At 40.7% G+C, this 15,625-nt stretch overlaps 1 protein-coding gene across 9 annotated transcripts in view; it reads left to right on the forward strand.

Annotated features, from left to right (window-relative positions):
• The first annotated feature begins 2,918 nt into the window (after positions 1 to 2,918).
• Positions 2,919 to 15,625, forward strand: part of a1cf (apobec1 complementation factor) — a 66,645-nt gene continuing 53,938 nt past the window's right edge. For 6 of the 9 annotated variants that reach the window (XM_043712380.1, XM_043712371.1, XM_043712374.1 and 3 more), the window contains exons 1-3: positions 2,919 to 3,064; positions 10,661 to 10,827; positions 13,606 to 13,740. In XM_043712380.1, coding sequence (XP_043568315.1) covers positions 10,708 to 10,827; positions 13,606 to 13,740 — 255 coding nt within the window. In that variant the 5' untranslated portion in view covers positions 2,919 to 3,064; positions 10,661 to 10,707. The remainder of the gene's footprint in view (positions 3,065 to 10,660; positions 10,828 to 13,605; positions 13,741 to 15,625) is intronic. The other 3 variants (XM_043712372.1, XM_043712375.1, XM_043712378.1) reach the window with 1 other exon arrangement.

Below are 15,625 nucleotides of genomic sequence, written 5' to 3' on the forward strand. Positions count from 1 at the left end.
TTTCCCCCTTTCCTATAACTGCCATCCATCACATACTGTTTCTGTTGCAAATTCCTCATCGCTTCTATCTGTGTCTCCAACTGACCCACTTGGTCTGATAAGATTCGCATCCAACAACATCTATGGCAGATATAATCCGCAGTAACCCTTAAACTCTCTTTAAACTCCCACATCTGACAAGAAGTACATATCACTGCAAAGGCCATTTTTGCTCCTTCACAATCTACAGACCCAGAAAATAACACCGTCTTATTCCTCTACAAACACTGCCCTAGGTTAAATTAATAGCTTTGGCTTATATTTCAAGTTTAATCAAGAGACTTATCTCGAAAAACATATAATCAAGTAAGAATCCACTATACTCACTACTGCAGCCTTTCTCTTGGACAGACTTAAAACAACAATTAACTTATCTGATTCTGTGACGTGAACTTCGCCTAACAGTTCCTCCAAGATTAGTTTTGAATTTCACTGTTTGTTAATTTTCCCAGAAGCACCCCGATGTCCAGCGATACACGAATTCAAACAGCAAAGGCGGTAACTGTGCAGGTTTTCTCTCTCTCTCTCCTGCACTGTCCTCACCATGTGTTTCCTTTGTCTGCTCTTCTCCCTTTTAAAGCTGCTGTTGTTTTAACTTTTTTTTTCCAAAGTTCCAAAACAATGCAACAGCATATAAAACAGTTATTGCTGCTTTTGGAATTTGAGGAAATCACCTCCAACACCTAAAATACCTCAAAAAAAGGAGCAGCTCTTACAGCCAGAAATTTTTCCCGTCATCCATCTTGGATTACCCATAAAGGCTGAGTGAGTAAATGCATGGTTTGGATAAATGTGTAATCATCAAAAATAATAATAGAATTATTATTTGAATGGCTATGAATTGAGAGAGTGGAATGTTCAATAACAGGGAGAAAATGAGGTCTGCAGATGCTGGAGATCGAGAGTGTGGTGCTGGAAAAGCACAGCAGGTCAGACAGCATCTGAGGAGCAGGAGAATCGACGTTTTGGGTCTGGGTGGCCTTGTGCACCACTCGCTGAAAGTATCTGGTAATGTAGGAAATTGTATGTTGCCCTTCATAGCAAGGAGATTTGAGTGCAGGAAGAAGGATGTCTTGCTGCAATTATACAGGGCATTGGTGAGGCCACACCTGGAATATTGTGTGCAGCTTTGATCTCCTTGTCCGTGAGGAAGGATGTTCTTGCTACAGATGGAGTGCACCAATTGATTCCTGGGATGGCAGGACTGACATATGAGGAGAAATTGAGTCAGTCAGGATTGTTTTCACTGGAGTTTAGAAGAATGAGGGGGAATTTCATAAAAACCTATACAATTCTAACAGGCCAAGACAGGTTAGATGCTGGAAGGATGTTGCTAATGTTGGGGGAGTTCAGAACTAGGGCTTATAGGTTAAGGATAAGGGAACTAACTGTTTAGTACTGAGATGAGGAGAAATTTCTTTACCCAGAGAGTGGTGCACCAGTGGAATTTAATAGTACAGGAAGTGGCTGAGGCCAAAACATTACATGTTCCAAGATGGAGGGAGATGCAGCTCTTGTGGCTAAAGAAATCAAAGGGAATGGGAGAAAGGCAGGATTAGGGTATTGATCTAAATGATCACCATGATCATATTGAATGGCAGAGCAGGCTCGAGGGATCGAAAGGCCTACTCCTGCTACTGTCTTCTTTGTAACAACAAGCAACTTGTCCATTTGAGGGGCTGGAAATCAGACATCACAAAGAACTGCAGCAGCTTCAAAAAACAGGGCATTTTTCTTGCTTAAACAGGAAACATCACCAGGAATTTCAATGTCATGTCAAGTTTGATTGGTTATTAGACAGAGCCATTGCGACCCTCATGAAGAGAGCTGGGGCCAGGCGGGGGATCCTGTTCCTGCTTTCAGAGCTGAAGTGCTTTGAGAGTTGGAAGAGATGTCATTCTACTTCCCAATCACTGTCAAGTACGCCTTCCTGGATACTGGAGCAACAGGCATCTTCACAAGGTCATCAAGGCCCAGTAGCACTCACACAGTTTTCCAAAGCATGGGCTATCACCTGGCACTACCAATATCACCTGGATCAAACCCAATGTAGTTCAAGCCAACTTCCCTTCACAGAAATTCACAATAACATATATCTAAGTCCAACACTTTGTAGCGTATTCTCAGTTTTAACATGTTAAAGTTAAAGAGGCAATAAATGCACTGGAAAGTCCATGAAAGTGGCCAGTGAATTGACCAAAGAATAATTGGCAATGTTGGGACAACTCTACACAAATTCCAAATTATTACATGGTTATGAATTTTTATTTATTCAGTCACTGTTGACTGGTGACACTGATGCATAACTCCTTGGCTCCCTTGCAACCCCTGTCTGCTACTGGACCATGTATCTAAAGCCTGGTCACGGGTAAGGCTATGGATGACCCTTTAATAATACTGGGAAAGTTTTGCATGGAATACACCCTTGCTATAAGAAAGATGCGCATTTATATTGTGCTTTCATGACTACAGGAGGCAGCCAGCAAAGAATTGTTCTTTTTTAAGTGTAGTCAGTGTTGTAATGTTGGAAATTGTTGTAAGCATTTTCCATCAGATGTCACCTGCTCCTGTCCTATTCATCACCAACAAGAGCCACAGCAAAGTCAACCAAAGGTGATGGGGAGGACATTTAAAACAAAGTTAACAAGCAAAACATTTTTTTATTAAAAACTTATGGGAGATTTGACAATTGTTGGGTGCTGTATTATTAAACAACGTGAATACATGGGATTTTTATTTTGGTTTGAACGAGAACAGCTTCCTGTAAAGCCTGGCTCTGTCACAGTATGACTCTCAGTTCTACCTCTGTACAATAACCTTCTAGTTGCCAATCAAGCCGAGCAAAGGCTGCTGTGTGGGGAGATAGGCTGAGTTAAAGTTTAACCTGGGCTGATTGTTAAACAGTCGTCCAGCTGAACCTTTGGATTTTTGATATGATGATTACAGAATAACATTGGTGACACGTCGCAAACCTCATCATAATCAAGGAGGACTTTTCCGGGCGCTGATCTCTCAAATTGCTCAGGTACTACATTTGTTGTTTTTTTTTAATTTGGAGGGGATGGGGTCGTGCTTGGGGTTAATTCGGCAAGTTAGTTGTTTCCCTCCAGTGAAATGTCTCTGAGGGAAAGGTACGGGGGAAGCTTGCGATTGTGTAAGGGGCTGTTTTTATTATATTTTGAAGTTTCCTATGTTGAGGGAGCTGGGCTGTGATGGCTATGGTCACTGCAATCTTCGCTGGGGTACTCAGAGAAGTTTGAACAGTACACAGAAAAAGGGGGAGATCATTGATTCACTTCGTGAAAACGCCCTTTTTTTAGGCAATTAAAGATTTGAAACCTTTGCAATGCTCACATACACAAAGTTGAAGGTAAAGCATCTTTAAAATAAGCCTTCAAAATCCCTCCCTGGTGTTTTGGATCACTTTCAAGTAGATATTCCGGGGGAAGGGTGGGGGGTGGATTTCTGTGACAAAGATTATTGCTTTGCTGTGCAATGGTCTCCGACAGCAGATGGGGTTCTCAGCTAAAGTCAACATCTGAAACGAGCCTCGATCGATCCGCACAAGACCAGCACACCAAACCCTGTTATCTCGTGTGTGCAAACAGTAACCAGGGTTTCTCCAAAGAGCTCTCTCACTCTGACGGTAAACGTGCATCGCTCAGAGCAGGAGTTGGCGCGGTCAGGTGAAAGCAAGTCTCCCCTAGAGTACTGCAGTAAAAATGCTGAGCAAGGAATTCTGCCAGCTCTCTCCAAAACTGGGCTGCCCAACATCACGTGGCTGCTATGGGGGGTGGGGTTACAACCGGAGTGTGATTACGACATTCCGACCCCAGTTCTAAAACACGCTAGATAAATAACTTTTTTAGACAAAAACCAAGGTCCAAAGAGTGCAGCCCCAAACCCAGATTGATCACTCAGAGGTAAATGCGTGACATGAACTGTTCCATTCCATTGCATTCGCACCAATAAGGGAAAGCTAGCAATGACTGATGGCAATACTGGTGCAGGGACGCACAGATTTGCAAATGCAAACGTGTCAACCTCGAGATTTGTGACTGATAAGGGAGTCAAAGAGTGTAGGGAACAGGCAAAAAATGAGGGGGGGGGGGGGGGGGGTTAAGCTCATGTTCGGACCAGTAATGACTTACCTAGTATGGGCCAGGCCTGAGGGGCCGAATAGCCTACTACTGTTCGTGTGCACCAATGTTAGGACTTGAGTCTTACCCCTTTTCTGTTTCTGACTTCATTGGCATATTGTAAGGAGGCACATAATTGATTTATTAAGTACCTATCATTTAATACAATAAAAAACTTGAATTCTGAATAATTTAAGTTTTATTTTCTTAAAACTTATCATACAATCCCTCCAGTGTGGGAGCAGGCCATTTGGCCCAAGTCCACCCCGCCCCTGCAAAGATTATCCCGCCCAGACCCACTCCACTACCCTATCCCTGTAACCCTGCAATTAGCATGCCTAACCCACACATTTTTGGACTGTGGGAGGAAACCAGAGCACCTGGAGTAAATTCACACAGACACAGGGAGAACGTGTAAACTCCGTACAGGGGTGGATTTGACTCGGGTCCATGGTCCTGTGAGGCAGCAGTGCTAATCACTGAACCCCTTATCTTAAAAATAATCTTAATTTTGAGAAAAAAGTTAGTAAGCATTGGAGTTTACATTCTGGAAAGCTCATGTGCATGATTGTCGAGGCCACAGTTATCACTGTCACATTTATATAATTTTTTCAGTTCTGATTTTTTTTATGATGGATTGTGGCCAACAGTGCTCTGTGGGGAAAAGAAATCTAACCACACTATTTGTCTTTTTGATGATTTTTAAACTGATGATGTCGAGTTACAAAACTTATTTACCATAGGAAATAATTTTCCTGGTTTATTTTATTTAAAACCCTATCATTTTTCATGCATTTCTCAAACCTTGTCTTAACACTCATGTCAAATATGATAACCTCTGCTATCTGTTCATCCTTCATCTCAGTTTTTTGAATCACTTTCGTAGTGTCACCATGGCTTTGAGATTATCCCTAAATAATACACAAAGATATGGATGCAATATTCTAAATGTGATTGGAAGATTCCACAGAAATGGTCTAGTTGCTTTGTAATACGAAATTTAAGTGTTTCTGAAAAAAAGAGACATGTTGGGGAAACATCTTACACTCATCAGGACAGATGCAAGAATACAAAATTACAAAAAGAACAATGATTTATACTGCATGAGAAAAGGGTACTGATCAATGGGGTCCCAATGTCAGGGAGCATTGACATGGTGGTAGCATCACTAGATTATAATCCAGAGTCCCAGGAGAATGTTCTGGACGCAGGGTACACATCCCATAATGGCAGATGGTATGTAGAATTTAAAAATAAATATAAATTTAAATGTAACCCCCTTTCAAATGATGTAAGCCCCATCTAATTTATTAATGCTCATTGTGGAAGGAAATCTGCCTAAATGTGACTCCAATCCAACAATGATGTGATTGACTGTCTTGACCAATTAGCGATAAGCAATAAAGGCCTACCTAGTGACACCTTCATCCATGAGTGAATTTAGGAACATGGGTGTAGGAATAGGCAATCATAGAATCCCATTCGGCCCATCAAGTCTGCACAGACAGTCTGAAGAGCATCTCAGCCAGACCTACCTCCCCACCCTATCCCTGTAATCATGTATTTCCCATCGCCAATCTCATCTCTGGACACGAGGGAAAGTTTAGCATGGCCAATCCACCTAATATGCATGTCTTTGGACTGTGAGAGGAAACTGGCCAGTACAACTCATCAAGTCTACTCTGACATTTAATACAATCATGGCCGATTGTACATGTCAATGCCTTTTGCCACACTTTACATATAACACTTTATGCCATAAATAACCAAAATGTCATCATCAAAATGTACTCAAAGACTGAGTTTTCACAACCCTCTGATTTAAGCAATTCCAAAGATTCACCCGCCATCCAATAAAAAAACTCCTCATCTGTATTTCTTAATAGAAAAGTGCTGCATTTCAGATGAGACATTAGCTTAGCAGGATGTATAAGATCCCTTGTCGTTATTTCAGTGAACAGAAGGAGTTCTCCCCAGTGCCCTGAATAAAATTTATCGCTCAATCTACACCATAAAACATCAGATTGTCTGATCATTATCACATTGCTGTTTTTGGGAGCTTGCTGTTTGCAAATTAGTTGCTGTATTTCCTTCAATATTCCAACAGTGACTATATTTCAAAAAGTATTTCATTTGTTTTGTAATGTCCTTCACGATGTTCACTGGTCATGAAATATGCTACATATATATGAGCAAGACTTTAGTTGGCACATCATTTAAAAACATGGTTAAGAAGCACAAAGTGGGCTAAATTTATTGCTCCCCAAAAATGGGCGCAGGGAGTAGGTAATTAACTTAGATCCATGGATTACAGTGCAGACAGACTGCCAATTTCATGTTGTTTACTCGCTTCAGTGATTTCAATTTATAGCCAGTGCAAACTGTGCTGTTGACTGACTAGACACATCATCAAGGGGAGACAGTGGTTGGCACCACTTAGAGCCAATTGCAATGTTTAAAGGAAAGATGCATTTTAGTTTCATCCAGCAATGTCAGCTGGGCAGGAGGAGGATTTGACCTGGGAAACATCGAACGATGACACAAAGTGGGACACAATGGACTCCAAGGTTATAAAATCTTGCAGGAAAGGCAATGCTGGAGGAGGTGGAAAAGTGTAAAAGTTCTCTATGACTGCACAGAGCAACAATGCTCTGTAGGCACCCACTCAGAGTCTGATAGCTATGGGAGTTAGTGCTGGGATTCAGGACCCCTCCCCCCCCCCAAGACCTGGATACAGTGCAGTAAGAAGTTCAGTGAACTCAAACATGTGGTCAAGGTCAGCAAATGTAACTTTGAGTGGCATATCCTACCAATTCCAATAGCTTTACACACTGCTCAACTCCCCAGTTTGCCAACTAATATAACAACAATCTCTATCAATCATTACATTTATCTGACAGTGATATGTTGCAACTGATCCTAATACAGTATGCATGGCTGCAAGCAGTTGTCCATACAACATTTAGATTTGGGTGATCTATTTTCTTTCCACTGAACGGCCCCTTCAAATGTGATTATGTGGCTGTATACATTATCTCTCACACACCAAAGCCTGTGTGGCTTGCAACCACAACATCTCTGATTTACATGCTGATGAGCATGCATGTGCTACTCTGCACTTCACAACCCCAGCTTTGTGGTTTTCTTCTTTCCTATATTGAAGAAATGCAACCTGACCAATGGTGGGGTAGGGAAGGGGCTATGGTAGTTTGGAATTGGCAAGAAAACAGTGATAACTTACAGCCTCCAGTTTAGATATTGATACTGCGCATAATTTAGGGATAGCAGAGAGATGGAATCCGCACATGGTGAGACCCTCGGTACAAATAGGGCATGAAACAAGGGGGTACTTATAGGTATCAGTGCGCTGGACCCTTAGGCTGCACACATGTCCTGTTGCAGAGGACCCAGATTTGATCGGGCAACAGAAGAACTCTGCTGAGCTTGATAGTTGCCTGCCTTGGGAATCTCACCAGAAAATCTGAGGTCAATGATGAACAGAACAAAGGAGTTTGACACAGCTTGGCATTGGATAGTGAGCAGAGTTTGAGTCCAACTCTTCCAGCTTAGAAATAGGGGCCAACTCCATGTCGATATTTGTGGGCCAAGTCATAATGCTGGTATGATAACCAATGGCTCAGCTTTCATTGCAGCACAACAGCAATCACCCTGTATGACTGTGCTTCTGTGACAGCACAGCCTGCTGTTATCATGGATATTGATTATACTGTGCAAAGGGGTTTGCAGAGTTTCACAGCAGTTCAATAAGTTATCTGTCACTGGTCACCAGGATCACTGAAATGTCTCTCCAGGGGACTGGCAGTAGTTTTGTGGAGCTAGCTTTGCTGTCCTCTCTCAGGGAAACGACATTCACTCTTCTACTCCCACCCCTCTGACAGTGTCCTTGTGTTGTTTGAGAGTTCATTTTGTTTTTGTCGCTGCCATGGTGATTCGTTCCCCTGCCAGGCCTTCTAGCTATAGATCTGCTCAAAGATGTCCTATAAAACCACCTGCGGTCACCATCAGTGAAAGTCAGTGCCTTCCAGCTACTTCTCTCAACAAGATCTGCCATTGTATTGAGAACCTCAGTGACCTTCCTGACACACTGGTCCTCACACCGCTCCAACATTGCAGTTGTGGCTGCAGGAAATGACTGATTTCACTGAGAAGATCTTGACTGAAGTGAAACCATCTTCTATATTGTTCCTCACTGACATAAGAATCGGCTGCAGAAAACCCAAATGAATACAGCCTCCAGTAAGAAACCTCTCTCTCTCTATCTCCCCTCCCTCCCCTCCCCAAACCCTCTCTCTTACAGTAACTTGTCCTGCTCTATGTAGCCTTTGTTCACACTCAAAGCCATGCTGTATTCCAAGCAGGATATATCCAACAGCCTTCCTTATATGACATTTGGTTCAATTTGCTGCAGATATATAAGACATGCATTTGGAGCACTAAGGGCACTCATAGTATCAACATAATGAGTCTAATGATCCCAATTTCTCATCCCTGGTGCTCCAGACCATGTGTTAGACCACCAACATCTGCCTGAGATCATTATGTACTGTGATGGACATCTCAACAGCACCAAACCTTTGGTCCCAGAATACAGTCAATAGTTTGTAGTTTAGTTGAGACTTCCCACATAATAGAAGTAGGAACCTGCAGCATGAACAGGTGACTACACTTATTGAGTGCATTGTAATCATATGTTTCTGGCCTTTCCAATAATACATTTGCACTGTAATCATATATTTCTGGACTCCCCAATGATATTTTTAAAGAGTGAATAGGCCTGGTGGTACAGACAGTAACTATAATTCCTTTTGTTCAGGGAATTCCTTGCTCATTGTAACTCACATGGCTTGCTTTCAAAATCAGCATATGGCTAAAACCTAAAGTAACAGAGCAACCATATTCTAACATCAAACTATGGTCTTACACAAATGGCATGTCACATGATGTAGGCACAAGGGGTCCACTGTCAGCAGTGAAATGTCCTGCTGTCGTTGCCCTTTGCAGTTACAGAGGAGCTCTATACTTTTCCACTCTCTTCAACAAAGTCCCTATCGTGAGATGGCATAGCCTTGGCGCCTTAAAGTGAACATCTCCCCATTACAACTGTGACTCTGAAATGCAGAAGAATGAAATAAGTGACAATACCAACTGGACTCTGATGCGAGTTTTTAATAAGCTAAACTCATGGAAAAGTAAGTTGACTTTATTTCTGTCCACAATGCCACATTGATGTGTTCTGCTCCCTCTTGCTTTGATTTGGTCCAACTATGTCATTGCTGCCCTGTTAAAACTGCAAGCATTGTTTTTTAACTGTCACCTTAATCAAGGTGTTATGAATTTCACACTCCTTTTAATGGTCTGATGATCTTATATTTCCCATTTCAATGATGTGGGCCCTTCCAAATCTAAGAATGTAATGGGACTTGCCAATGACAGTACAGGCAGAGAGTGCACTGGGTGGCTTTCCAACTGCCTGATCTTTTTGCAATTTTCCAGGAAATGGCTTCAACCCAACAGAGGGCAAATAGTCCAATGAATGGCTACTTATAGAACACTTTCCACCCTGCCTTCAACTTTGGGGCCAGGAAAGGGTTTCAGGGATTTGGTGGTCAAGGTGGCAGCAATCCCAGCAGGTCATCCTGTTCATCCTGAAGGAGAGCAGCAATCCTTCATTACTTACCTCCTTTTCATATCATGTCTCCTGTTCTCCAAGATCTGTTTCCATCTCCAGTCCCATCTCCATCAGTAGGCTCTTCATCTCCCCTCCCTGCCCTCCAAATTACATCCTTGACCAGTCCCCCTCATTCCCCTGGGCCTTACCCCATGAAACCACACACTCCCATTGTCCTGTGGGCTCAAGCACAATGACTCTGGGACCTTCTTCTGGTTTGAGTAATAGCTAACACTCAGGGTGGCACTGCTGGGTTGGGTGGCAACTCTGTGAGGTGGCATGTATACTCAAGTGAGGGGTTTCACTTGCAGTCAATTAACGCTTCTTGAAATGTTATGTGTCGGGAGAGGGGGCGCAGACGGCATCTATGGGCCTATATCCATGGAGGTGTTATTACCAAATTGAGCAGATAATTCAGGTGAAACGTCTTTAACCAGAGAGTGATCAACTTTGCTGCCAGGTAAATTAAAATAAATAATGGAAATGCAGATAAACACACAAGTGAGAATGGAATATAGGCTTGTGCAGTAATAGTGAGGTGAAGCAGAGTTGCAGGAGGTTTGCATGAATTATGAAACTACGCATGGAGCATTTGGGTTGAATGGCTTGTTTCTGTGCATTAAATTCAAAGTGATTCTATGTAATTTTACATAATTCTGTGAGATGGGTGTTGTCTATCACTTACAGGTATAATTGCAGATTAATGGCATTTTTTTACAGAACTTTGAAACAACGAACCAAACTTTTTATGTAATTTTACTTAAATACGTTTTGAATTTGGATTTGATTGCAGTGAGCACCTCTAATTATCCTGATTTATTTTGCTGATAATCATTCACAATGGAATCAAATCAAAAAAACGGGGATGGATTGACCGGCACTCAAAAAGAAGCAACATTACGTGCATTGATTCACCGCACAGGATATAGCTTGGTGCAGGTAGGAGCTCACATCCACCAGGTCAGAAGAATTACAGTGATTGTTTTAAAACCAAACCGCTTCTCATCAGTGCCTAAAGACTCCACTATCCCACCATTCAATTCGGTCATGCCTGATCAGAATGTCAAATCCATTTGCCTGCCTGATTTTCATATCCCTACATACCAGTAACTTAACAAAAAACTATGTATTTAAGTTCTGAAAGCTCCAGTTAGACCATAAGACATAGGAGCAGAAGAGGTCATTTGGCCAATCGAATCCATTCCATTATTCAATGAGTGTACTGGGAGTGGTCTGCTACTCTCTGTGTGGATAAAAAACACTTCCTGATTTCACTCTAGCTCAAATATAAAGATTATGTCCATATTAATGGAATAACCTACACCACTAAATATGAATATTATCATTTATAAATGTCATTGATAGAATTGTGCTTAAAAAGAGTAAAATATGACGAAAATATTTTTGTAAAAGAAGGTTTTTATCTTTGCTACTTTCATTTCAGTAACTAGTTATCTGTCTTAGAAACAACTAAAAGTAATATTCAGTCTATCATGCCTGCTCCAGCAAATAGTCTATCTTATTCCTACTTTACAGCTCTTGGTCTGTAGCTCTGCAGATTACAAGACTTTACTTTCATCCTCAATTCTTCTTAAGTATAATGTTTTAAAATGTACCTCATTACCCCTTTTCAACCTGAAATTTCAGATACCCCTTACCATTGAGGTGAACAAGAAGGTTCACCCCAATATCTTGTTAGTCCTTCTCCCCACCACTCCCTGGTTATTGACATCTCTGCTAAGGAAATAGAGCTTTCCTTTCCATTCTATCTAGACGCCACCTAATCTTATGCGTCTTAATTAAATTTAATCCTAAACCTCCATTTCAACGAACACAACTTATCCAATCTTACCTCATAATTAACAATCTGCATTCACCATCTGTACTGATTCCTGATGAAGGGCTTTTGCCCGAAACATCAATTTTCCTGCTCCTCGGATGCTGCCTGAACTGCTGTGCTTTTCCAGCACCACTCTAATCTAGACTCTGGTTTCCAGCATCTGCGGTCATTGTTTTTACCTACCATCTGTACCATGTCCAGTGTAATTCCGTACTTGCTGTAATGTGGTGACCAGAATTCCATGCAGAACTCTAGCTGTCATCTAAATAGCGTTTTAAGAAAAGTTCCAGCATAACTCACCAGCATTTTACACTCTGTGCTTCAGCTCATTAATAATGTATTCCTTCTACTTGCTTAACCATGTTGCCTACCATTTCATGGATCTGAGGACACGCACTCAAATGTTCCTCTGTTCATCAACGCTTCTCAGTCCTACCATTTATTATGTATTTCCTTGCCTTCTTAAGCACACTGCTTTATACTTAAGTGACTAAACAGACCCATTGCCGGGTCCCTGTAATCATTTCTTTGATCAGCCACAAAAAAGTTTGATTTGCACCTAACCTGGACTAATCTTTCTTTAATCATCCTATCTAATGCAATCATAATAAATCTGCTCTTAGTCCGAATCAGTGCAATACAATACTTCCACTTCTAAATCGTGGAAGTTAGCTTAATAATTTATTATGACAATAAGTCTGTGATATGGCTGAAATTATTTGTCATTACACCTAAAACTGCAATTGTTCAAATGGAAGTTTTGAATTGGAATGATGTTAAGCAGCTTCAGAGACAAAGGGTTGTTTCTGTTAAAATACAAAGATTAAGCAAGATCAAGGATAATGTATGCAATAGTTTTACATATTATGTTTTTAAAGTTTTATATAGTCTATAAAAGTTCAATACAAGATTACAAATCAATTCATATATAGAGACGTTTGATTCACCCTCAAACTGGACAATGATCACTTGCTGAAATGAACTGATGTGCAAAATCTTTGGATTTAACCATTTGTTGTGTTAAGCAAATTCCTGGATTCACCCCCACAGTAACTGACAATATTATACTGAGGCGGGAGATTTGAGAGGAATTGAATTTGTACAGGAACAGCACAGAAAAGACAATATAACAGGAATCTGTTTTTCATTTACCCTGATATTTTTCATTTTTATTTTGTTGTTCAATCCATTGAAGCAAAGCATCAATGTGTGAAGTTGTGAAGCGTCAACATTGTAAACAGTCATAAAGAATGGACCTTAAAGGAGAGTGAAAATTAGAGTATACGTTTAATTCTAATCATAGTTCATGAATGCTAGAATTCAAACAGCACCGTGTGTAAAGGCATTTTATCAGCGTCAGTAGTTGATGTTTATTCAGGTGTATTAACGGCTGCTCAACTTTTATTGCTGGCTTAAAATTCTTGATTTTTTTTATTAGTATTTTTTAGTGTCAAATTGTAACATCAAAAAGCAGAAAATCTGAGGGGAAGAATTGGAGTCCAAAATAATATATTCGTCACTCAATAATAATAAACCAAATTAGAACAAAACTCAGATTTGATTTTTGTCAGTAACAAATATATAAATAATACATTATTTTATGTGCCAACACTTTGAAATTAAGGCAGAGCTCTGCAGAGATCAGATGGAGGTGAACCATACAGGTTTGACACTTGGGGGATAAACGCTGTGTAAAACAAAATCTCTTTTCACATTATTTTATGACACCATGTGATTTTGTTCCTTGTTACTGACTCAGTATTTTGGACCATCTTCTGGCTGTAAATAAAATCCAGTTTACTTTACTGAAGATGTAAACCATCTAATATTTATTGAAGGGTTTTGTTATATTTAAAAGAAAAACAAACAGCAATTATCTGATCTCCCTTTCTTTGCAGGAAAATGGACAAAGAAAATATGGGGGACCCCCTCCAGGGTGGGAAGGCCCACCTCCTGAGAGGGGCTGTGAGATTTTCATTGGCAAATTGCCACGGGATCTTTATGAAGATGAACTTGTACCCGTCTTGGAAAATGTAATATTTTATGTCCGCTTTCTAACTTACTTTCTGTCTGTCTCATTGCCTGTCTCATCAAGGCAATTAAAATCAGGTTGCGACTATGTGTTACAGGCAGCTAGATTTCAAATAGTTTTCATTGATGGGTAGATTTTTTCAAGATTGGGTTTTATTATAAAATTAGGTCAGGAATTGCTTCTTTTCAGGTTATTGTTCAAGTTTCATTGCACAGATAAATTTTTGTTCCTTCCCCATGCCACCTGCTTTAGTTTCCCAAGTGTCTACTCACTGTCCTTGAGTTAGTTATTAATTATCATTTGGCAGCTGATTCCTTGTTGAAGTGCAGATAAAATCACAAGTTCATAATGGAGAGGCAGTTTGTTTATGCACCAAGTTATTGCATCACTGGGCTATCATAGATTCATAGAGATGTACAGCATGAACAGACACTTCGGTCCAACCCGTCCATGCCGACCAGATATCCCAACCCAATCTAGTCCCACCTGGGATATTAGCCCATATCCCTCTAAACCCTTCCTATTCATAGACCCATCCAAATGCCTCTTAAATGTTGCAATTGTTCCAGTCTACACCACTTCCTCTGGCAGCTCATTCCATACACGTACCACCCTCTGCGTGAAAACGTTGCCCCTTAGGTCTCTTTTCCAGTGCTTCAGAGAAAACAGCTCCAGCCTGTTCAGTTTCTCCCTATAGCTCAAATCCTCCAATCCTCAGATCCTTGTAAATCTTTACTGAACCCTTTCAAGTTTCACAACATCTTTCCGATAGGAAGGAGACCAGAATTGCACGCATATTCCAACAGTGGCCTAACCGATGTCCTGTACAGCCACAACATGACCTCCCAACTCCTGTACTCAATACTCTGACCAATTAAGGAAAGCATACCAAACGCCTTCTTCATTATCCTATCTACCTGCGACTCCACTTTCAAGGAGCTATGAACCTGCACTCCAAGGTCTCTTTGTTCAGCAACACTCCCCTGGACCTTACCATTAAGTGTATAAGTTCTGCTAAGATTTGCTTTCCCAAAATGCAGCACCTCGCAGATATGTGTGTTTGATAGTACAATTGAGGAACACACCTTCGGCATCACCAACTTTATACCACAATTTCAGTACATCCTCTGAACATTTGAACTCAATTGATTTAGTACTAAAACTCTCTCTACTGCTGCCTCAGACATTTTGGACATGATGGGTGACAAGTTAAATAAACAGACGTCTGTAAGTTTCCTATACATCCAATATGCAGTCTCATAATTTTGCCCAAATTTAATCTGCCACTGATGAACCCTGTGAGAATCTATATTGACATATTTTCTGGATTCTTCGGTTGCCTTCTTTGTGGTAATGTTGTTGCTGAAACATAAGGTTGCAGGTCTGTAACAGGATTAGAGAGGTCCCAGGCAGACTCAGAGAAATCCAACTCCATAGACAGTCAGCACTGTCACATTGAGCTAACTTCAATTACAAATAACATCCATTGCCTTTCATTTAATCATTAACTTGATATTTGAAGACCTTCGATTGGCCTTAGAGTTTACCACGCAAAGACTTTATCAAAGGTATCTTGTAAAGTTATGATGCATTATGTTTTGGTATGGGAGTGTCTGTTCAGAGCTGTTCAGGCCAGATATCAAGATGTTTTTTTAAACAGTGTTTATTTACACTATGAACAAATCTGGCCTAAGCTATTGTTGTTCCAAACTTACTACAATAGGCATGTCACCAGGCATGCCACACTAGCTCATCTGCTTCTCTGTTGAAGGCTATCCTTACGCACCATAATTTGTCCCTTCTTATGAAACCTATTAAGATTGATAAAGATCTACCCTTTTAATGGGTGCCTTTAATGATACTATTATCATACATGGATTCTCACT

Source organism: Chiloscyllium plagiosum, chromosome 22 (genome assembly GCF_004010195.1).
Source record: "Chiloscyllium plagiosum isolate BGI_BamShark_2017 chromosome 22, ASM401019v2, whole genome shotgun sequence".
Lineage (NCBI taxonomy): Eukaryota > Metazoa > Chordata > Chondrichthyes > Orectolobiformes > Hemiscylliidae > Chiloscyllium > Chiloscyllium plagiosum.